General features: G+C 39.1%; 3 protein-coding genes across 5 annotated transcripts in view; 1 reads left to right on the top strand and 2 right to left on the bottom strand.

Moving 5' to 3' along the window:
• The window catches only part of LOC138139030 (centrosomal protein of 162 kDa), a 51,764-nt gene that overhangs the window by 22,871 nt on the left and 4,433 nt on the right, over nt 1-24,460 (top strand). Inside the window, exons 2-3 of the mRNA XM_069059185.1 lie at nt 22,755-23,909; nt 23,960-24,211. Coding sequence (XP_068915286.1) covers nt 22,755-23,909; nt 23,960-24,211 — 1,407 coding nt within the window. The remainder of the gene's footprint in view (nt 1-22,754; nt 23,910-23,959; nt 24,212-24,460) is intronic.
• LOC138139034 (retinol-binding protein pinta-like) lies at nt 1,771-8,677 on the bottom strand. Of its 3 annotated transcripts, none has more exons than XM_069059191.1 (7): nt 8,548-8,677; nt 5,631-5,786; nt 2,702-2,846; nt 2,399-2,648; nt 2,237-2,347; nt 2,083-2,185; nt 1,771-2,032 (listed from the first exon to the last, which is right to left on the bottom strand). In XM_069059191.1, the coding sequence occupies exons 1-7, from the start codon at nt 8,600-8,602 to the stop codon at nt 1,866-1,868; spliced, it is 987 nt and encodes a 328-aa protein (XP_068915292.1). In that variant the 5' UTR covers nt 8,603-8,677; the 3' UTR covers nt 1,771-1,865. The 3 variants fall into 3 exon arrangements, with proteins under 3 accessions (XP_068915292.1, XP_068915293.1, XP_068915294.1); XM_069059192.1 differs by lacking the exon at nt 8,548-8,677 and adding an exon at nt 8,492-8,516; XM_069059193.1 differs by lacking the exon at nt 8,548-8,677 and adding an exon at nt 6,717-6,868.
• LOC138138511 (uncharacterized) lies at nt 11,895-19,316 on the bottom strand. The gene is made up of 8 exons (XM_069058488.1): nt 19,049-19,316; nt 18,142-18,995; nt 17,846-18,083; nt 13,880-14,110; nt 13,648-13,827; nt 12,645-13,062; nt 12,348-12,594; nt 11,895-12,275 (listed from the first exon to the last, which is right to left on the bottom strand). The coding sequence occupies exons 1-8, from the start codon at nt 19,221-19,223 to the stop codon at nt 12,033-12,035; spliced, it is 2,586 nt and encodes an 861-aa protein (XP_068914589.1). The 5' UTR covers nt 19,224-19,316; the 3' UTR covers nt 11,895-12,032.

Genomic DNA, 24,460 nt, shown 5'->3' with positions numbered 1-24,460 from the left:
ACCATCTTTTAAGTTCTTGGCCTTCCCAATATTAACGCACTCCAGTGCATCGATGATTTTCATGACATATAACTTCGTCTTGGAAATATGCTGTTTTTCATCTTTAGCCTTAACTATTACAGTTTGCTGAAAGTCTGTAGTTACAGCATTGGCACATGAGAATTTTATCTACGTTCGCTAACATCATTTGCTCTCCAGAACTGGCACTAGACAAACATTTGTTTAACTTGGTTATTTCACCATGCAGTTCCGAATTTTCCAGCGATAAATTGCCAATAGATAATTTTAATTGGGAAATCGAAATAATACGGGCGAGGCAGTAAAGGCCCTAACGGACGTGTATTGTACAACAGTTTTTGTAATATCTCTACGATTCGTTCACACTTATCTTTTTGAAATACATTTTTTCAACACCATCGAAAAAACCGAATGATTAATAAGTGTGCGGAGGACGTCGTCATGTCAACCGTTGTTTGTGAAAAAAAAAATGTTTCAATGTTGTTTGTCAGATTTGTTCAACGCTTAACTTTCCGTTGAAAATAAATGAATGAAATCAATAAAAAATCGCAGTCAAGATATTCCCGATGTCCGGAAGTGAGGTCATCGTTATTGCCTGCAAAAACGCGCTTGTGTTAGTGTTAAAATTGTGAAGCATCGTCTTCGATCTTGTCTACATTTGCTGCTGTTTGTCAGATTTGTTCAACACTTAACTTTCCGTTGAAAATAAACGACTGAAATCAATAAAAAATCGCGATCAAGATATTCCCGATGTCCGGATGGCCGCAGAGCAAGTGAGGTCATGGTTATTCCCTGCAAAATCGCGCTTGTGTTGGTGTTAAAATTCTGTAAAAAGAACGAAATTTACAGGTTTTACAATTTTTTTTTACAAATTCCACAAAAATCAAGTTTGTCAATTTTGTTGGCAACTATAGTTATAAAATAAAAAAACATCGAAAAACTTAATTTTGCGTCTTGTAAAGTCTTTGCAGTACTAGTCCGGAAAATTCAATTTTCCTGCGCGTAAATAAGCAGGAAAATGTTGTTTCCAAGACTATTCCCGGAAAAAAATATTTTCAATGATTTTAAAAGCATCAACCGATAAGTTGTTAACTTCACAGGAAGCGATCGCAGATTGAACGTTGGAAGCTGAAGAAGATGCGACGAGTAGATGTTATGGAGCAAAAAAACACATCTCCAGGATGCAAGTTTACTCTAATTTTTAAGTTGGTAATAGGCCTCTTCGTCAATATTTAGATATTCACTGTGGTAAATCGCTTGCAAAATAGGTAATCTTTATTTGGGGTCATGGTCATGGTCCGATTACAGTTTCTACATTATTGACGGCTATTATCGGAAGAAGTGTCAGTGCAGTCCCAGTGACAGTGTTTCCAAACGGGGTCAGGTAACGATAAGAACAAAAAGCAAAAAAAAATACAACCTATTTAAGGCAAACAAAGAATACCAAAGATACAGCCATCCCCTCATTCAAGCGGTACATAAAGCAGGTATCGAACGTAGGTTATCCAAGGCTTACGAAAACATTCCTTGAAAAACCCACAAAAACTGCACTTCAAGTCAGCAACACACACATAACAGTGTTGTTCACTCGGGCACTCTTTTTATTTAATTTGGTGCAGTTCCTATCATGCTGCCGTACTTCTTGGTACTTTCTCGGTACTACCTTATAAAGAGATTCGAGATGTGTCCTTATCATGATTACATGGTTGTATTAAAAGTCACCCCCGACCCAAGGACACTTGAGAACTAAGATTAATTGTAAATTGAGAAATATTTTTAATGGCATTTTGAAGACAGTTACAATTTCATTTCACAGTCAAATCACAAATCATCCATGCGTGTATTTATTAATCGATCTGTAATTTTTTGAAAGTACCATCCACTCCGAATCCTGCTTTGTCGTCGACGTTGAGGTCCACCTGACGCAACTTTTCCATGGACATGCTCAGCAAAACATTTTCGTAATTTTTTACGAAAAACTTCTCGTGATTCTTGACCACCTCATCCCATTTTTCTGTAAAAATAATGATTAAAAGAAATCATTCCACATTTTCTAACGGTTACGTAGTAAATTGGGAATGCTCTCCAAAGTGCCGCCATATTCTTTTGGTAAACACTCTTTCGGTGTTACCTTATGTAGAGACGTCATGTCTTCATGAACAGTTATCTAAAAGTACAATCGCTTGAAGGTGAGTCGAGTTTCGTCCTTGTTTTTTACCCTTTCGTAGATCTTTGCTCTCAGCACAGCTCTCAATATTGCCAGGACTTTATTTAGAAGTGGTGAGCAATTGAGAAATTCCACTCCGAGGATTCGACAAGAGTAGGACCTCTAAATGAAAGTTAAGAAACCTCAAGTTCAACGGTTCAGTTTAGTTTTTACCTCTATGAGTGTTACGTATTTTGACAGAACTAAAGGATTCCATTTTAGTGTATGTTTTAAAGTGATACCTTCAAGGTCCCAAATGAATCGGGTTCCGATTGAATAATCGTATTGCAAACATAATTCTTCGAGAAGAAAACTGAGTTTTATAAAGTCGAGGAGGTTATATCGATCCGGATCGGTGTCTAGAAGTTTCACAAGGACCACCCTTTCCAAATTTGGAGTTAGTTTCAACATCGGAAGACACATGCTACAATTTAAAAGAAATGTGTGTTGAAAATGTGATTTTTTTAAATGTCTTACGGCATTTCTTGGGATGGAATTATGTTTTCCATATTTTGAAAGATATCTTTGAAGTCACCACGTAAAGAATAGTAGTTGTCCAGTTTCTGTTTGGTCCGTTCCACTCGGAATTTATTTCTTAGTAGAATTTTCTCGATGAAGTCATCTGAAACGTGCAAACATTTTTGAAATGTTTATTCGTGTTAAAAAAATGAAAAAAAACATTGGCATCAAAAAAATGTAAATGAGAAATAATAATTTTTCAATCTTCGTCTAGAAAATACTGATTTTCCGTTCGTCTATAAGGTTTTGAAATAGTTTGTTTACATCTTAGTTACCATGAACGAAACTTAAATTTTACATCTGGCGGGCGGTAAAGTAACTTTACAGGCCCGGCGGGCTGTAAACCAAAGCAAAAAGCCCGCAAATGAGAAATTTGTCTACAGAGACAACCTAGATTTGTTATTAATATTGATGGGCCGTTCTACGTAAAACGTTGTACGTACCTCAGGCCGAAAGACCTTGACGCCCTTGGACGAATAAAAGCCCGGCGAAGGAACTTCGTCCGCGGGCGTAAAGTTAATGTTTCGGCCCTTTATACGTAAATAACTATTGCGTAAGCAAGAAAATCGAAACAGGAATTTTTAATGAAAGATTTTAGGTTGGAAACAATGTCATGTGGAATTTTTGTACAATTTTTTAAGTGTGAAATATTGATGTTGGGCAAATTTGTATCCTTTATCGCAAGCTCTACATTGTGTACAGCAGAAGTCGAATCAGTGAGGCCGAGGGGGTTATCAGACTTACGGGCGGGCGGCCGCCAGGTCGACAACCCTCATGGACAACTGGCGAGGGGTTAGGAATAACAGAGAGGACTACGACGGTTTTGAATATTTGAGGAATTGATTGACTTTTGTGGTGTCAGAGTCGCTTCTTGGATCTTTTATGTTGCCAATGGAAGAAAAATAAATTCCCTAACCGATAATATTTTAACAAAAATTATTATACAGGGTGATGAAAAAAAAGTGCCCACGACTGAAACTTAAATGTCATTTTCTGTCGAAGTATTGTGAAAATCAACACAAAAATGGTCTAAAAACATTCTTTTAAAAATTAAACAGCTTTCCTAACAGTACAAATTGGCAATATTGCACTTTTTTTTCTAAAAAATATTATATTCACGTACTTCGCCGTATCTAAGAAACCAATGCTGATGACAGATTCTGTCACCTGCATAAAAATAAAGCTGTCATGTGGATATGAAACAAAATTTTAATTTACAATAAATTAAACAAAAAGTTAAATGTTTCAATTAAATCTTATAATAGCTGTTCGAAATTTCTCCAACAATGTTCTCTTGAACCCTTTGAAGCATAGGAACATTTATAGTATTAACTGCTGCGTTGATTCTTTCTGTTAATTCCTCTAAGTTAGCAATCAGCGTAGCATATACAAAATTTTGGAGGTGACCCCAGAGGTCAGGTGACCGGGGGGGGCAAGCAATCGCGCCACCTCTACCAATCCATCTATTTGGATAAGTCGCGTCACACCAATCCCGTACTATCCTACCAAAATGTGGAGGGGCACCATCCATTTGTAGCCACATTTGCCTCAAAATTGCAAGGGGCAAATCTTCAAGCAAAACTTGAAAGTCATTTTGTAAAAATTGTAGAAAATTTTCTGCATTCACTCTGGCAGGTAGCGTAAAAGGTCCTACGAGGTTATTATCAATGACCCCAGCCCACAAATTAATTCCGAAGCGGTGCTGATGTGCACGAGGATGCACAGCGAAAGGATTTTCAGTTGCCCAGATATGATTATTATGTTGATTAAAAATGCCGTCTTGAGAAAAATATGATTCATCTGTCCATAAAATGTTTTGAATAAACCTACGATCGATTCTGTGACGTCCAAGTAGCCATTCACAAAATTCTACTCTGAGGGGATAATCACCTGGACGAAGAGCTTGCACTTTAACATAGTGATAAGGATGATAATGTTCGTCAGCCAGGATACCTTGTACCGTGCGATAGTCTACGTGAAACTCTCGCGCCAATCCTCGTATACTTCGTCCTGACGCATTTTCAATTGCTTCCAACATAGCTTCCTCCAAAGCTGGTGTTCGAACTTCACGAGGCCTTCCACGATTTACATAAAGAGGCATTATTTGGCCGTTTTCTCTTAATCGCTGCATCAATCTTCTTATTACCTTAGCATCTGGATGACGTCGTTGAGGGTACAGTCTTGCATAGTCTCTTGCTGCTTCAGATGCGTTATCATTTGATGCACCCAAGCAGAGTAACATGTCTACATATTCGTTAAAATTGTATGCCATTTTTTCAGACTTTTTGGAAAATTGACAGGTTAAATTTGACAAAACCATTACTATTAAAAATTGAATTATTGTTGCTATCGTTTTCAAAAATTACATGTTTCTGTATCTTAGGAGCTTTGCAATGTTGTAACATTGACGAATTTTCTTTGGACCCAAGAAATGGTACTCTAACATCTTTAATGACGTTGGTTCCGATAGACTTTTTGCATTTATTACTTAAGAACATTATCAACTCGACCAAAATCTAGACTTCAACAATAAAATTATTAGTAAACGGTTAATCATATAGATTTCTATTGTCTAAAAAGGAAATCTTATATCTTGGCGAAGAGTGGACAAATTTAATTTTGGATTTCGAATTCGTGTTTAGTTAAAAATACTTTATAACGTGCAGGTTAGCACGGGCACTTTTTTTTCATCACCCTGTATTTTGCTTTAAATAAGTTGTCGGCCGAAAAAGTTGTATGTATTACACGGCTAGAACCTGTTTTGCAAGTGCGAGCACTTGACAGTTTCTAGCCTGGCGATACAAATAACTATTATATGACAAGGGATTAAAGTGCATAGTTTCATTTGTTTTAACTTTTCAATTAAAATACAAAACTTTTTGCAAACCTGTGATGTCGTAGGATAGATGAGCTTGCTTGTCTTTCCACGTCTTGATCCGTTCGACGTCTTCTTTTATTTGATCTTCGCTAACATTGTAGTACTCGCGAACTTTCTTTTTCTCTTCAGCAGTTACCATCAACATATCCATTTTTTTTTTCGTTTCTGCAAAAATATACATGACTATTTAATTCATCTATCACTTAATGTTCATCAACCAATGAAACAAACTTAATTTTAGTGATTTCCATGGTTACAAAAGAATTGCAGCGGATATTGGACTAGTACAAATATTAGCGACTATTGTACTATTAATCGAAGTGAATATTTTAAACAAATGAAATGAAAAATTTTTTTGCAGCGAAAAACGAACACAAAAATATTATTTTCTAATAAATTGAAGTGTACAATTTGAAAAACTGAAAGAAATTTGTGGAATTTGATTCATTAAATAGTCCTCCAAATACGACTCGTAGTCAATGTTATGCAGATCATTTTTGCCGTGGTGATACTCATGTCAACGGCGCTTTCGAATTCGACTCGTGCTAACGCACTCGTCAAATTCACATCCCAGCGCCGCCGCCGTTGACATTCGTAACACCACCACAAAAATAATCGGCATAACAATAAAATAAAAATAGATTTTCTAAAAATTCGATCATTGAGTGTACACAGTCTACACTTACATGTTGTGTACAGTCATGCAGGCAAAATAGAGCAGCGAGGGTATTACTGTTACGTTAAATTAATTAGTTGAAACGTTCAAGGCAAACACAGAAAAAACCCACAGAAGAAAAACATCATTTTAGTCGTTCAAAGTAACAAGGCATTACACATTACAGAATCGGAATCACAGTTTCTAATCTAATGAAATAAATTTAAAAAGTATTATTGAAAAATATTTAATTATTATAACACTACACACACACTGGGTATGTTCAATCGATTGGAAATTTTTTTAAGTTTCCATCTACTACTACTATTTTTTAGTAGGTTTCTGTACGCAATGTAAATATGGTGATTTTAATGCAATTTTAAAAACGAAATTTTATCGTTACTTCTGTAACATGCTAGATTATGGGGTAGATAACTTACATTTCAGATAAACTGTTTTCTCCGAACCACAAGATTCTCTTTTAACTGGTGATATTTAACCGGATAAGTAGGACAATCAAATGAGGTACGAATGACGAATGAAATTTTATAACAGACTTTCAAGGAGAGATCAATATTAAACTGCATAAAGAAGCTTGTTTTGTCTTATTATTATTATCATTATTGTTCGTTTTTCATTGGGAATATAGTTGTAAACAATGGTAGTATCGGGCCTTCAAATAAATATATATTTAGAGTAGGCGTAGACGACATTCTAATTCTGTTAACAGTGTAAAGTAATTTTTGTAGGTAACCAATTATTGTCCGGAGTTACACAGGTTACATAGTAAGCTTTTTCCCAATTTCATATTTCATATTCCGTGGAGGGGGAATAGGGAGAATGCACTACAAAAGTTAAAAATGTTTTTTAACCTAATTTTATTTCGTTAAAATGTCAGACGTTTCTTGTGTCATTTTCTACGGTGGAAAAATGTTGCAAACAATTGAATTTCCATAGGTTGCTCTAAATATAAATATATTTGAAGGCCCGTTATTTTACGACAGTATCAGTAGTCTGGTTATAAAGGGTGTTTTTTTTTTTAATTTGGCGTCGAAGTTGGCGTTGAACTGTCGATTGTGAATGCACTATAGGTACGGATAACGGATCACGGATCAGCTGTTTAAATCGTACGCTCTTAGACGAGCGGTACCGTTCTCCAACGCCAACTTCGACGCTAAATTAAAAAAAAAAAAAAAAAAAACAGTCTTTACAGTCTGTCCCAGAACTGGTTCCCCATAGAAATATCGACAGCATAATAGACTGCAAGATGACTAAAATAAATTTTCCTGTAGCTCACGTAACCGAATTAAAAAGTTTTCATTTCACCAATCCCAATAGCTCGTCCTCAGGTATTACTAAAAAATCGGACAGGTTGTTAGACAGCAAAAATAATTATTGATATCGCAATAAAATTCAAAATTCGAAACCCCGGCAACGCAAAATTGCGGTCATCCTACCTTAATGGTGCTCAACTTTGATTGGTCAAGTTTAGGATGTCTTTTCTCGATTATCGCTTGAGATAGGACTTTTTTTCCTTAAAATTCAGTCTATCACGGTTAACCAAATACTCTGGTGAGGCAGTTCTGGGACACCTGTATAAATTAGAATAAACGATTTCTTTTTATCATAGTGTCATAAATGCAAATGTCTTTTTTCTGTTGTTTATAATAACAACGTCTTGTTGTTTTCACGTGTCGTTGCTCTAACCGAAGATCCGGTAAAAATTTCCGTCAGATTGTGTTCTGTGAGTTTATTTTTATTCATGCTTGGGCAAAGGCGATTATGGACCAATCTTTTCTTAATTTTAATTTTGTTGACTGTTATGAAGAATTTCGGGAACATTTTCCCTCCGACGTAGCCGACCACTCTTATGACGACGTTTGCCAAGTTGTAGGAAGAATTGTTGAATTATTGAGAATACGGAAATGTTTAAAGAAAAACTGGTGGCGGGACACCGAACAGAAGAACGGTCGAGACAGTAAAATAGTAGATAATTCAAGAGAAATTATGGAGACAACTGCATGCACATCAGTCCGAAGGCATCGAGTAAATAATGAGTTATTTTGTTCATAATCTACTTTGACCTTTTTTTTATCGCGCCGTACATAATTGGATACCACTAAACGGCGTCAGATAACGAGAAGAACAAAAAGCAAAAAAAAAAACTACCACCGATTTAAAGCAAACGAAGAATTTCAACTATACGGCCACTCACCAACCCTCATTTAAGCGGTACATAAAGTAATAAGTAAGTTATTCAGCAAGTCTTACGAAAAAACTCCGTAAAAAACCCACAAGAAGAGCACTTCAAGTCACCAAGACACATATTACAGTACAGTGAGCACTGTACTGTTACATATACTCGTATGTGTGTTGGTACTCACTCTTTTTATTTAATTTGGTGTAATTTCTATAGTGCCGGCATACTTATTGGTACTTTCTCGGTAGGTACTACCTTATAAGGAGATTCCAGATTGTCACGTGTCGTTACTATGATTACGTGGTTACCTTTCCGCTTGTGTTAAAAGTCACCCCCGAGTCAGGGACACTCGAGAACATAATGAGAGTTTGAGGGGAGGAGGTAGTTTTCTTGCACAATTTCTAAATATCAATTGTAATTTGAGGAATATTTTTAATTTCAATTAAAAATCTTTGTATTGTAAACAAAAATGTTACGTACAGTTGCGGAATTAAAATTTCGGGCACTATTTTTCTGTCACTTCAACAAAATCTCTGTAAAGCACCTTCTACTGTCATCATGACTGACATTAAATCATCGCTTTGATATGTTGCCTACCCGTTATTATGCCACAAATGACAATTTTTGAATGCCAAAAAGACAAAAACATGACAAGAGTAAAAAATAAGTTTATTAACGTAAAGGTTGTTTTAGAGTTTATATCATGACATTGACAATAGTGCCCGAAATTTTAATTCCGCAACTGTACTTAAGTTGATTAATTTATAAATTTGTATTTTTTAATGGAATTTTGAAGACAGTTACAATTTCATTTCCCAGTCAGATCATCTATGCGTGTAGAAATTATTATTAATCCATCTGTAATTTTTTGAAAGTACCATGTACATACTTCGAATCCTGCTCAGTCGTCGACGTTGAGGTCCACCTGACGCAAGTCTTTCCCATGGACATGCTGAGTAAAACATTTTTATAATTTTTCACGAAAAACTCCTTGTGATTCGGTTACGGTTACGTAGTAAGTCGGGAACGCTCAGTACCAAAAATGTCAAAAACTACCATAAATTACAGTTAAGATACAGAAGCATCAAATTATTTGTGATTTTTTACAATAATAGTAGTTTATTTGACGAGTTTGTGTGTAAATTGGGCCTTTTTTGGCACGCGTTTTAAAGGCCCACGAGTGCCAAAAAAGGCCCAATTTACACACGAACGAGTTGAATACAACGTTTTTTTGTTCGACGAGCCCCGTAAAGGCTCCAAATCGCTTAAAACCTTTAAAATTAGCTTGACGTTTCGTTTTGACAAGATGTGACATTTATCAAAATCCGTTCACATAGGAGAAAATTCTCAAATTCTGACAGTGTCGAGCAAAAAAAAACTTTTTTAAATACAAATAAAATAAAGCCATTCCTTTTTTTACATTTAACTCATAGTTATTTGCATTATTATGAGATAGTTTTTTTTTTCTCGTCCACATTGGAATTTCTGAAGGAAATTTGCGTTCAAAAGTTGTTTTATTTGAGTGTTTATCGTGGATAGCTGATCATAACGTTGTACATAATCTTTTTTTTTTTAAATCAACGAATTATTAATTTAATTGTGATTAGTTCTAATCAAGTTTGCTGAAATTAGTTTCAAAACTGGGAGGTGTAGAAGAACCATTTTAGAAATCAAAAGAAACAAATTGGATAAAAATAATATGTATAAACTACTAACTTGATATAGCTCTATTATAAAATAATAATAGTACCTAATGATAACATTTTATGTGCCGGACAAGCACTTCTGCTTTCTTGTTTGATTTTTTTTTTCTTTAAATACGGCGTGATAATGAACCCGACGATATTGAAAATGCAACCCACAATACATTTGCGAAGTAAACCTGGATTTTATCCACGGCTATGTCCATGTTTAGTTTGTAAATGCATTTCCAATTTTTCGTCGGGCTCATTATCACTCGTGAAATACCCTCTGTAACGTTTGAAAATTAAGTATCAAACACTACGTTTGAAAAGTAGAAGGATGTTTTGAAGAAAAGAGGGCGTTTATGTTTTTGCAATTAAATTGGATGACTGTTGTTACGGTTTTATAATAAATAGAATTAAAAAGAATTTTAAACAATTAAACGTGGCTTCTTGTGAGAGTATCACACTTTTTTTGAATAAGGTCTTTGTAGAGGCCTCGAAACTTGTTTCTTAGTAAAATTTTCTCGATCAAATCATCTAAAATGAAAGGTCATCTGAAATATTTTTGTGTAAAAAATAAAAAAAAAATACCTGTCAGTGTGTCCGGCAAGTGAGGTTGTTCTATTTCCAAGATTTGATCATCCCGACATCTTCTTTATTTATTTCTCGTCCACGTTGTAGTACTCATGAATTTTCTTTTCTTCCGGGGTTACTAGCAGCAAGTCCATTGTCAAGTATTTCTGTACATAACACATAAACTAAGCAAAAATGAATAGGGAATTTTTCCATTTTTGAATTTTTTATAAATACAGTTTAAAATTTATAATGAAATGTGTCAGAAATATATAAAGATACACATTAGATGTAATGTTCCAAGTACCTGTAACATTTTAAATTTATCTAGTGTTTAAGAATACGTGGGAGGATTGGGGCAATTATTTTGCTTTCTAAGAAAAATTGTGGAATTCCCTATTCAGTTTTGGCTAGTTTATTTAATTTCACATTTATACTCCAGAGAAAATTTCAAATTTTTTTTGGATTTTTTTTAAAACCTTGATGTTTTGACATAATTTTCTGTTGCATGCGATTACGGTATACAGAGAAGTAATAAAATTCAAGAGCGTATGCATGTGTCTGGCTGTTGCGTTTGATGTAGGGTCATCCAGTATGCAAATCACAGTTGATAACTTTACGTCATAGATTATCAAGAAAAAAAAAACGAACAAAGTCTTCTGCTGTTGTGTTCTACAGAAAATGATGCGTAAAAATGATCTAGCAATATTACAGAAATATTTCTGACTATATTTTAACTCTTTATACATTTATCTATCATTCTTTGTTTAAATTCTTCGATTCTTGCCATTGGGATAGAAAACAACTGTAATATAGTACCACATCCATGAATTCGTTTTTCTGGAGTATCACAAGGGTTGAATTTGGGGCCCCTCGTATTTCTAATCTTCATCAATGGTTTAATTTAATTAATTATCACAAGTTATTGTTTGTGGATGATTTAAGCGCATTCAGTGAAATTTAATTGGTATTATTCGACAGTAAACCATTACTATTGATTCACATGCAAAAAAAATAAACATCAAATAAACAAATTACTTGAAAAAAGTACAAGTAGAAAGAAATGAATGTACGTAAACTCTTAGTGAAGTGAAGATGAAGTAACAAAGGAAACGTTGAGATGGTAAATTTCCTGAAAGTTTTTACAAAACGGACGAAACTCGGAGAAATTGTTTTATTAAAAATATAGTTGTTATGTATAGTAATGAGGCGATCACAGCGTTTCTGTTTTTCAAGAAAAAAATATAGACGTCAGTTACGATTAGATATAAATAAATAATTAACATGAATAAATAGGATCAGGCGGCGGCTGCCGCTTCGGCAACCACCCTGACAGCCGCCAAAGCTTCTGTGGCGGTGGGTTGGATGTACGCCGCCGGCAAGACGAATCCGTATCTACCGTTGTCTCTCAGTTCGATTGTGTAAGAATACTTGAACTTGGCCATGCCCTTGGCCCAATCGTCTGAACCTCCAGAAGCTGGGTAAAGAGTGTTGGCAGCAGGACCGACGGTGTAGTGGGGTCCTCCGACAGATCGAATAGCCTGAAAGAGGTCGTACCGTACAAAATTTTCACAAAGATACTGATTTCTAAAGATTCCAGAAAAAGTACGTACCGAAGCGATTTTTCTGCCGACGTTTTCCAAATCCTTGTAGTCCGGCGGTACGACCCTGTCGTACCCCCACGGGTAGAGCACGTATTGACCGTACGAATGGAAGGAAATGTAGGCCTTCCAGTTGGCCGCCGAATTGCCCTGGATGAAATTCCTCACCGCTGAAGTTTCGGGTTCGGAGAAGGGTCCAGATCCTCCGTAAGTTTCAGTACACGGATTCTTAGAAGCGCCACGACCTCCCCAACGGTACCTACAAATTCTCCCGTGGACTCCCTCCCATTTCTCACCCGCGCAACTCACCCGAAGTTCCTGTTGAGGTCCACACCGGCACACTGTCCTCCCCCCTTCCTGTTCTTCCTCCACAGCCTGTCTCTCGTGTGCGAGTACTCGTACCCGTCGGGATTGAGTACCGGCGTGATGTACCAATCGGTGTTTTGAACCGCCGCCGGTTCGGACTCGAAGTTGGACACGAACTGGTTGATGATGAAGGTGACCGTGGCCGGCGAGATCCACTCTCTGGCGTGGATGCCGCCGTCCATCCAGATCGCTTTGTTGCCGGGGTTCCCGTTGGAGATCTTGAGGACTCGGATCGCCTTGCCTTGAACGGACGAACCGATGGTCTGGACCGTGCACAGGTCGGGGTAGGTTTGGGCCAGGTAGTCCAAGTACCCCTCGATGTCCGAGTAGCGGTGGTAGGCTTGCCAGGTGAGACGGTGGCCTGCAAAGTGGATTAGAATCAGGGGTTGGTGGAGGGTGCAGATTTGACGGTGCTAGGAGGGTGCTGGTGTCGAGAAGAGATAAGCTTGGCATGCGTGGTACATACGTATGGGGCTACGGACCCCAGTTTGCCGAAGGCCACAGTACTAGGTTGTTGCCCAAAGACGAGAGACCTCTCCAGGCCAGAATGTATTTGTAGGGGAGTTTTCTCACTGGAAATTTACACGCGGTACTGCCAGTTTCTCAGATTTTTATTTTGGAAAATTACAGTACCACAGGTACTGATCAAGTTTTAAAATGCTTTGACTGGGTTTTCAGCAGATTACTTAATACATTTTGTCCGACTATGAATGTAAAAAGGCAAGTTGCCAGAAATTTTTCAAAAAAAAAAATTTGCAAAAAACTACTTTTTACTACATATTATTAAAATGACGTTGTCTTATTTTTGTTGTGACCATCACTCGGTTTATCTTCGACAGCTCTACATTAGACTTTAAAATTGACCCGAAAGTCACTCACCCTGTATATTCCGGCAAGTGAAATTTAAAGAGTGTTGATAAATAAAATAAATAAATAAAGAGCCTACCTCTGCGGTCGTCGAGCTCGATGTCCGTGGGGTTCTCCTCGTCGATGGCCCTCTGCAGATCGTCGATGACCACCTCGAATTCGATCCCGTTGTCGGTCAGCCTTTCCTTCACCTTATCCAGCGAGTCCGGCTTGACCAGGATGTCGATGGAGGTCGTGTTTCCGCCCCACATCGATATATCTACAACGTGAATCCTTGAAAAGCGCCGCATCTCACCGCTCCCGCGTGTTACCGTTCTCGTCCCGCAGCGCCGCCAGCACCTTGACCTTGTCCCCGGTGACGCCGCGCGTCTTCCACAGCTGGCTGCCGGTGTAGAGGATGCGGCCCAGCGGTTCGACTTCTTCTTCCGTCGCGTTCGCCGCCGCCGCCGTCGTCGTCGATTCGGGCCTAGCCCGCCCCCGACCGACCACCACCAGAAGACAGACCAACGTCAGGCTCTTCATTTCGGTATGCGGTGCGGTCGCTCATCGGCGACGATTTTATACGTGAGGATGAGGCGTGACCCGGTTCGTGAGGAACGGTACCGGTGTGTTTTTTCTTTGTGGGTTGGACGCTTGTCGTGAAATTAATTATATTGTAATTAGTCGTGACGTCTAATAGTATTGTACTTTTTTTTTCGTCGTCTTCTGGGAGTAGTTTTGTCCGGAGACGGTCGTAATCGGAGCCATTAGAGTTTCGATGGAGGCGAATTCGAGAGCGTTGACTTCTCAGATGTTTACAACTAATTTGGGTTTTTCACAATTGATTTAGAAACGGCATCTCGTCCAATGGGTCGATTTATCGAGATGGCAGTTTAGATCTCGACAGGACGAAGAAGTAACTGTGATAAATTTACCAGACTGGAGCCAGTGGGTCAAAATCCAAACCCACTGCATCAAATTGGCTAAAAGAAACTAACAGAACTGGTGATAATAGCAATAATGATGTTGAAGATTTATTTGTGATTGAATTTTATACAATAAGACTGCCACAATATACAAACCAGTGACTGTCAGACAATTAAGAGAGATTTGTTTTCTGCTCTGTTAATTTTGATTAGCACTTGGTTAAAATCATTAAGTAAAAGCCTGAGAAGATTAGCTTATTTAATCTCGGCGAGGGAATTAATATACGTTGTACATAAGGGAGGCCCTAATCTGGATCCTTGTGGTGCTCCACTACACTTCTACAGATTCAATTTTTGTTGAAGCAATTTTTCCAATCGGAACTCTTAAATGTGTGAATCCTTTACGCGTGAAAGAAATATTTTTTTCCTAAGCGAGACTTCAAAAACAAACAGTGTTAAATGGGAAAACCCGATGGATTGATTTTGCGGTGTCGATTTCCCCACCAATGGGTTATGTTGTTCACAAAATGTGATTTGACAGAATCTATATTTACACTATTATCTTCGGTGATTTTTTTTTCTGAACAAATTAAACACCATAATTGCTTATACATGGTGTAATGTAGACAGCTACATCATGTCACGTTTCCTCGAAAGATTAAAAGTGAAATTTTTTCCTTTTTTTTTGTGAAAAGTGCATTAAATTAGCGGTTTGTCAAATAATAACTTTGTGAAATTGTTGGTTATTTTTTTGTCGTTATGGTAGTCTGTAAAAATGATACGTCGCGTTTTTATTACCCATAATTTAAATAATTTGTTAATGGTACTCGTAGATGCATTATGCAGTTCTGATTTCATTTCTACGAGGAGAGTTTCCGGACGTATTCGTGGCATTCAATCATTTCGATTTATCCTTATTTATCCTGTTGATATCATGGTGCCCGTGTGGCGTGGCATCAACTGACGCATTTCGGATGTTAACGGTCTTGACATTTTGCTAGGCAAGAAAGACATCTCGAGCGCGTTTTGAAATGAAAGAGTTTCCAATATGGTGTGATCAGTAAATAGTCTGAGTTAACCATCATAGTACCATGAATGTTATTATGAAGGCACCACCGTGGTAGGGAACTGGAGACAATTTAATTACTTTACTGGGCCAGACTTTGTCACGAAAATGACACATTTGAATAGTTCGCCAATGCTGCACACGTGTTGCGATTTCTGCGAACGAAGGAATTGTAAATCAGCATTGGACGACATTCTCAGAGTGTAGAATTGCTACGTTTATTGCCAGTTTTAGAGGAAGGAAAGAATCTAGAGAAACAGTGGTGAAGATTTTGAAAAGAAAAAGTATAGAAGGACGAAAAGATATTGGAGACGACTTATGCAGGTCTTTATAACGTACTAATACTTTTATGAGGGTTGGAACGGTGGGGACAGTCAATTGCTGTCGACCGTCATAAATGGGCCTTATTTAAACATTTCTTACTGTGGGTTTTCAACGCATTTGTGGTGTACAATTTTTGCGACATAATAAAAAATACGTCGCACCGATCAGGATTGTCATAAATGTCATTTTTGACAATAATAATAATTTAAAGGGGTGTTCTACCAGGGCAGTGGCGCCCGTGTTGAAATGTCTTGTTTCGGCGATTTCAAATTCTTTTCGAATTTGTTCCTAAATCTTTTTAGCGATTTTTGTAAAATTAGTTATTCACAGTTTTACAGTGTTCTTTACTAAGGTAATGTACCAAAGTATAAAGTTTACCAGTTAATTTATTTGAAGTGAAGTACGCACCCGTTACGCCACTGGTAAGATTCCATTTGTCGGATTCACATGACTCACTGTCCGGACGGTCTCTACACATTACAAAATTTCGAGTACGGACCATCAAGCTGCAAACTTTCGGAGCGAGCCGAAGCGACCGAAATCCGCGCTGCACACTAGTTCGCTCCCGCGGTCAAATAACCACGTTAACCCTATGCTAGTTCGCTCCGGTAGCCGTATACTAATTCGCTCCCATGTCTTAAGAGGATTTAACTAATTCTAGGAAATAACCAACCCGGTCTCGAACCAACCATGATTATCTTCAGTTTATGAATAAACTGTTACCAAAGAGTAACACAGTGAAATGTCAAATCATGTATTTGTATTCAATTTTACATTACATAGAAATTATTGGGTAACATTTGGCATAAATTTATACAGTGTGGAATAAAATGATTTACATCTAGTTACCTTTGCATTACCCTTGTAAAAATACGAAATGCCGCTCTACAAAAAAAGAAAGCCTAACCTCAAAATATATATCCAAATTCCAAATGTGATTTATTGCGAAGGGATGATATGAATGCAAAGTTGAGGTTGAAATTAAAAAGGAGGTAACAAAAGCAAGTCACAGCTAGTGTTGAAAGTGGCCACCAACGTTTGTTAATTCAATTTAGTAAATTGTAACAATTGTCAATTCGATTGATGACATTTATTGACAGAACTAATAGTTCGGCACTTCGAAAAAAAAAGTAGAGCGGTGCAGGAAAATTTACATGGGCAAAAATTCCAAAGGTAACTAGATGTAAATCATTTTATTCCACACTAGGATATAAGTTTTACAAATTGAAATTGACTTAAAATATTTTGTCTAAGTAAAGCTACTTTCTCATCTACAAATTGCTTACGTAAATGAAGAACCCTGCGGCATATCTTTTTCTCTTGATTACTACTACGTATTTTAATATGATAATTCTTCAGATTTCCAAAAACTGAAATATTGTGAGATGGTGATTGTAAAATAAAGAAATCTTTCCTAGAAATAGCATCGGGAGCGAACTTACCTATTACCCTTTTCACACAACAGATTAAGACTTGACCGCCGGAGCGAATTAGTATCTACCCGAAATCCGGTAGGTATCATTTACGACATCTTTACAGACAAGCCATAAACCATTGTAAGGTGCAATCGACTTATTTTATAATGAGTTTCCAATACCTTGCTCCTACTATACAAACTTTTTACTCCAAATAGAATAAAATGTGCAGAAAAATCCTCGAACCCTTTTAAAATATTGTAAAACACTACTTGTTTAAAAGATGTTTATATTGAGACAAGCGATTTCGTACATATTTTTATTTATTTAACCTAAAGAGTAGACTTTTGTACGCGAAACAAATTTTCTCACACATCAATACCAATTTTTTTGAAGTATGTATTTTTATATGTTGTTTGTCGCTTCGCCGTCTTAATTTTACCTCCAGGCCGTCGACACCTGATCCCTCCGCCATTTCCTTTTTCCCGATAAATTCAAAAACACCTCGTCCAACTGGTCGCTTTATTGAGATCACATTTAAACACATCGAGACACAAAAAAAACCTCAACTGGCGACAGCTTTCGCGATAGTCCTGACCGCGATGAGAGCCTCTTCGGCCGTGGGTTTTATGTACTTGGCCGGTAGCAAGAAGGCGTACCGTCCGGTGTCCCTCAACTCGATCGTGTAGGCGTATTTGATGGCCTGCGACCCTTTGGCCCAATCCATCGATATCCCGGCCGCAGGGTAGATGGTCAATCCTGCAGGACCTACGGTGTAGGTCTCGCCACCAGCGCTGACAATGTTCTACCAAAAAAAAAAACAATGAAAAATGGTGTGATAGGTGTTGTCGTTCTCGACTCACCACTGCCGCCTCCGTCGCGACCTTGTTCAGCTCGGCGTTATCGTCGAGGACCGCGTTGGGGGCGCCCCAAGGGTAAACGATGTACTGTCCGTACGAATGAATCGAAACGTACCCCCTCCAGTCGATGTCAGGGTTGTCGAGGAAGAAGCGAGCCACGGAGGTGGTCTCCGGTTCGGAGAATGGTTTTCTTCCGCCGTAAGAGTTGTGACAAGGGTCTTCGGACGATCCGTTCTTGCCCCAATCGTACCCCCAGTTCCGATTGAGGTCGACCCCCAAGCACTCCTTCGATTTGGTAACGGACCGATTCTTCCTCCACATCCTGTCGATGTTGTAAGAGTAGAGGTAACCGTCGGGGTTCAAGACTGGCACGACGTACCAGTCTAGACCACGCATGGAAGACGTCTCTTTGTTGTAGCCGCTGACAAATTGGTAAATGATGTAGGTCACAGTCGCCGGAGAGATCCATTCTCGTGAGTGGATCCCTCCCTCGAGGAAGACCGCTCTGTTTCCTTTTCGTCCGTTGGAGATTTTCAACAGTTTGATGGGACGCCCTTCTGCGGAGCCCCCGATCGTGCGCACCGTGCACAGTTTGGGGTAGGTGTGCTCCAGGTAGTGGAGGAAGTCGTAGATGTCGTCCAAGTTGTGGTAGTAATTCCAGGTCAAGCGAAAACCTTTGCGCCCTTCCAGATCTTCCCCGGGTTTGGGATTTTCCTCGTCTATGGCTTTCTGCACGTCCTCCATCGACACTTTGTATTCTAGATTGTTCTCCAAGAGTTTCTCTCGCACTTGGTCGACAGCGCCGGCGTGGATCATCGCGTCCACTCCGTCAGGAGTCAACCCCCAAATTGTCAAACCTGCAACAAAAATCTCGTCAAGACTTTTGACCGACCGCTGACGATTCTCTCACGCTTGTCCTGCTCCAGAGACTTCAAGACTTTTAGAGTGGTCGTCTTGTTGGCGATTTTCCACACTTGGTTTCCCTCGTAGGTGATTCTTTTGGGGCTGGGTACTTGTCCCACCACAAGACAGACAAGACAAGCTATGACAGCTGGACCCTTCATTTTAATGGCTGTCGTTTGCATGTTTCTTGATTTTATATCTAACTATTGACCCGGTTTAATACGGTTACCGTTGGTTTCTAATTGGAAGCTGCGCGACAGTTAAGATCGATCGTAAATTGGCGATTCTGCGGAAACCTAAGTGACAAAAAAAAAATTAAAATGTGGGTGGGTCAAGGCGCGTTGACTAGATTTGTCCAGTCGGCAAGGAAGTTTGAAGCAGTTGCCCCACAAAATGTGATAAAAATGTTCTCTTTCACAACCCATCAGTAAAAATAGATGTTGACGTGGGGGTGGTTGGGGGCAGACTGGTGACGTAACAACTAAAATTTCAAATTTGCGACGTTAAAGAAAGCAAAAATAAATATCGGATGTTCATTTAAATTTCTCCTCAAAGTTGGCGTTGAAGAGTCGATTGTGAATGCACCACTCGTCAGTCTGCACAGTAAAAATACGATGCGATCCAAAAGTCTTTCTATCAAGTGAGCCATGACATAAAAAATAAATAAATAATTGAAATTATTTTTTGTTTTATTTATTTTTTATGTCATGGCTCACTTGATAGAAAGACTTTTGGATCGCCTGGTATAAACAACGCAAAAATGAGGTTAGATTTAAACGGCTGATCCGTGATCTGCAATCCGTGGTGCGTTCACAATCGACTCTTCAACGCCTACTTTGAGCATAAATTTAAATGAACACTCGATACATCCAAACTTTTCGCGCGGACGCGCGGTATACATTTTTGTAGCAAAAGAAGTGTCTGTCTGTCTGACATTGTGTTCCTTCCTCTTTTTAGAAAATAAGTAATCCGGGAAAACACATCATGTTATTATTATTACAACTACAAACCAAGCAGGGGCATGCACAGGGTGGGTGGTAAAATCGTTGCCGATTATTGGCATTGGGTGACCAAAATGGTTGTGGATAAATATGGCAGCTATGTACGAAAATTATGGCAACTGTGTGGGTGGGGTATAGTTGACATTTGTATGACATTTTATATGCGTGCATTTGATTTTTTTTATACCATTGCACATTAACTTGACAATTTTCAAAATGGCGCCATTATGAATTGTCAAAGAAATGTCAACTCTGTCCTACCTACAGAGTTGCCACATACATTTTCGTACATAGTTGCCATATTTATCGACAATCATTTTGAATCACCCAATAGGTACAATGGCCGGCAAAAAAAATTAGCCATCATTTAAATGTCAGTGTCAAAAAAGCATTAATTACACATTTGGATTTTGACGTAACACAAAAGTGATGGCTAATTTTTTTTTGCCGGCCATTGTACTACTCTTTTGTAATACAATAATTATTTTAGACAAAAATCAAAAAAGCAATTTGTACTGACCAGATTGCAAATTACGAAACATTTTGACATTATTGATATTTGTTGACGATGTTTTGAGAACATTCTAGATATATTTAGGATCTACAGTGTGTCACATTTAAAATGGAGACACCCTGACAGTTTCTTTATTTTTAGGAGTAGAGATTGGAACTTTTGCATATTCGTAAATGTTCAAAAGGTACTGTAAATTTTGCTTCGCTCTGAAGATATCCAAGGAAATCTAAAAGTGATTTTTAAATTTTTTTCCACTGCAAAAGTACCACTCCGTCACAGTTTTTCTCGAGCACTTTTCCATTTTGGAAGCAACTCTTCAAGACACATTTCACTAGTTTGGAAACTACCATTTGCAAAAACGACTGTGTTTTGAACCACTTACATTGAAAGGTCCCCTTTCGAACCCGCTTCCCTCATTCATCTTTGGTACTTCAGCGTATTTTGGTGTCACGAAACGTACTAAAAACACCAATTCTAGCAAAGATAATTAGCGCTTTTTTCGTTGGAAGGGAAATTGGTGTGCAACTGACAATCCCCCACGATCCAAGACAATTGAAGTATGTACCACTTTCCATTTTGCAAATTTTTCACAAATTTTCCCAATTGTCCAAGTTTCGGGATTGTGTTTTGTGATGATGATGAAGACAAGTGCATTCCACTCGCTTAGCAACCAAAAGACCAATGACACATCCCGAGTCGGCCGTTATTTGAGATTTATGTGGAACGATTATCCCGCGATCAGTTATCGCTGCTTTTGTAAAATTTATGATGGCGGAGAGAGAACCCCGTTGGCGCTACGCAAACACGGTCGTGTCCCTTTTTCCTTTCTTGCCGTAAATCATAGTAATAAAGTCAGATCAGATAGAAACGCAGATCCGATCCAGACCAGTTTGGCATCGTCGCCAATGCAGATACTGGTTTTAGGTTGTTGTTGGCGAAGATGAAATTTTTATTGGTGTTAATGAGAAGATCTCCGACTGACGGAGGTGTTAAGTTGTTCCATTAACTTGTGCTGTGGCTTAAAGTGATAATGCTTGTGGATGGAAGAGGAAATTTTTTTGGAAATTTGCGAGGCCATTTAGCACCTTTCGTCGTATTGCGTGACCTACCAGCGGTAATTACGTTTCAAGAGATAAACAGTTTATTTATAATTGTCACTTGTGGCGTAATGTAATGTTTCCACTTTACAAGCGGCGATATTAATTGATTTACGCTGAAGTACCTTTTCATTTAGATTTTTAACTTATCACAATGGCGATTTTTTAAATTGTTCTTTTTCTCAAATTATTGAAGTGAAACCTTCTTTCGGCGTACCACATACATTTTATTTCCGGGCAATGAATTAGTTTCATTCGCATCACGCTAAAATCGTTCGCATCGCGCTAAAATCGTTCGCAGCAAGCTAAAATCTTGGGAGAGCACACACTTTTTTTATATGTACAGTTCTCCTCTTTAAATCTCTTTTTTCTAAGTTTTAAAACAATACAACTTGCAGCTTTAGAATTCTTACAACCTTTGGAATAAGTCGAGCTGCAGTACTTCAGGATCTCTCATAGCGCTCTCTAAACCTTACACTTCTTTTTTCTCCCATCTCAGTAGAAAGTAGGCATCCTTTAATATCCTCGAGATTGCTGCCTCGGCCGCAAGCGGCCTCGGCGACAATTTTTTCCCTTGGTACGTTAAAGAACGATTTTGCGGCTTCGATATACAAATAGCTATTCTCTGCACATATTAAATAATGTAGTCTTATATGCATGTACTGTTAAGTAATGCCCTGCATTACCCACGGCTGTGAGTAATGACTTGTTTGCACCACCTAGGCATTGTAACAATTTGGACATTTTCCCCCAAATTTTCAAAATTCTTTTTCAACCCTTCAATTGCATTTGTAACTTTGACCCACATCCGGAAAACAATTTGAGCGGTCTGTTATAATTTTTAGAACCAGTTGCCCCACATGGAAACCCCATTGTTATTATTGTTAACCAGTTGTATACAATGATAAATGATTATCGATGTGGTAATTACGAATAACCTTAACCTGTGTCAACGTACGTGCGTTCTCATTAGCAGAGACCCGTTCGTAATCTGAAAGCAATTAAAAATCAGAAATTACCGTTCGAAAGCAACAAAGTCATCGTTTAATGTCTGCGCTTTTACTGCTTGTTAAAATACCACTTTATCACGTCTTCCGACAGGTCGAACTGCAACAGACCAGCGCCCTCTTAGACCAGACCAAAGCCGCACTAAGTGCCAAAACGCTATGCTCGCCAGACATAAATCTAGAACTAGAGAAGACCTTGGAAGAGTTGAAAGACTCGAAAGAGGTCAACACAGCCTTACAGTTGCAACTGGACACAATAAGCAAGACCCACTGCCTTTTGAAGAACTCGTACGAAGATCTCCTCTCGTCGAACAAGACTCTGGAACGAAGAGTGTTGGAGTTGGACGCGACGCTGACCAAGTACAAGACCGAACTCCTCAACCTGCAAAACCAGAAAGACAAACTTCTCGAGAACGAAATCAATCTGAACAAGCTCCTGGAAATCGAGAAGTTGCAAGCGAAGAGTTTGAAGTTGCAAAACGAGAAAGACGCAAAATGCATCCAAGACTTGAACAGGCAGATCAAGGAGATGGAAAGGATCATAGCGAGGAAGCATCCAGATTCGGTGTCGGCTCTGATAGTCGCCGCCAAGAACGACGCGACCGAATCCAACCTCACCGCCAGGAAGATTCTAGAGGACAGGATCAAGATCCTGGAAGAAGACGCGTCGAATCGCGACTCCCAGTCATCCAGGATTTTTCTGGACATCCAGGAGAAGTTCAACCAGATGAAGTTGAAGTACGAGAGTCACATAGAAGATTTGGAGTTGCACGTGAACGATCTGAAGGTCCAGCTGAAGAGGAGGATCGACACTTACGACGTCTACACCCAGACGCACAACGACGAAGCGAAGATCCCCCAGAAGGACACGTTCACGGTGTCCACGCAGACCGAACAGAAGTCGACCAGACGGGCCGAGATCAAGGAGGACGCCCACCTCATCGCCACCATCAGAGGCCTCCAAGCCGACCTCACCAACAAAGAGAAAGTCGTGTCGAAGCTTCAACGCGAGCTGGACGAGCTGAGGAAGACCAACCGGAAGCTGCAGAAGGAACGCGAGGGCAGCTTGAGGAGTTTGAACGAGCGCAAGGAGTTCAGGAGTTACCCCGAGAAGTTGGCGGCGCAGGTGAAGACGCCTGTGGACGAAGAAGAAGTGAAGTTTTTGAAGGCGGAGCGGGACAAGATGAAGCAGCAGCTGTGTCGGATCGAGCAGGACTATCAGAACTTGAAGGGGAAGCGCTTGCACGACGTGAGTAGGACCGTCGGGAGTCGGCCCTTTTCGAATTTGACCTTTTGCAGTTGAGCGCGTTGCAAGAGGCGCACGAACGGGAGATCGCCACGTACATCGCGAATGTTACGCCCCTCAGGGAGCAGCTGGAGCTGCAGCAGGTGTCTCTGTCGACGGTGCAGAGTCAGCTGAGCGCGGCGAAGCAGGAGTTGGTGATCGTGACTGTCGAGAGGGACCACCTCAACGATCAATTGAACCAGATGGGGGAAAAGAAGCAGAGGGGACAGAGCGACGCCGCGGAGATCGAAGCGCTGCAGAAGAAGGTAAAAGTGGCAAAAATAGGACGGGGTTGTTGTAAATGTTTCTGGATTCGTGCTGGAATGTAAATTTGACATGTCGCACTTTATATAGTCTATTTTTTTTTATCCAGCTGTCAGTGTCAAAACTAGTGATGGATAAATGACCGGTCATTTATTTTTGGTCAAAGTTGACCGGTCCTTGATCGGTCAATTACCAGTCATTATTGGTCAAAAAGTAGGAACTAGTTAAATATCACAAAATGATTCTTTCAA

The sequence above is a fragment of the Tenebrio molitor genome, chromosome 9, assembly GCF_963966145.1.
Source record: "Tenebrio molitor chromosome 9, icTenMoli1.1, whole genome shotgun sequence".
Lineage (NCBI taxonomy): Eukaryota > Metazoa > Arthropoda > Insecta > Coleoptera > Tenebrionidae > Tenebrio > Tenebrio molitor.
The sequence above is the reverse complement of the archived record's forward strand: the minus strand, read 5'-3'. Positions and strand labels throughout refer to the sequence as shown.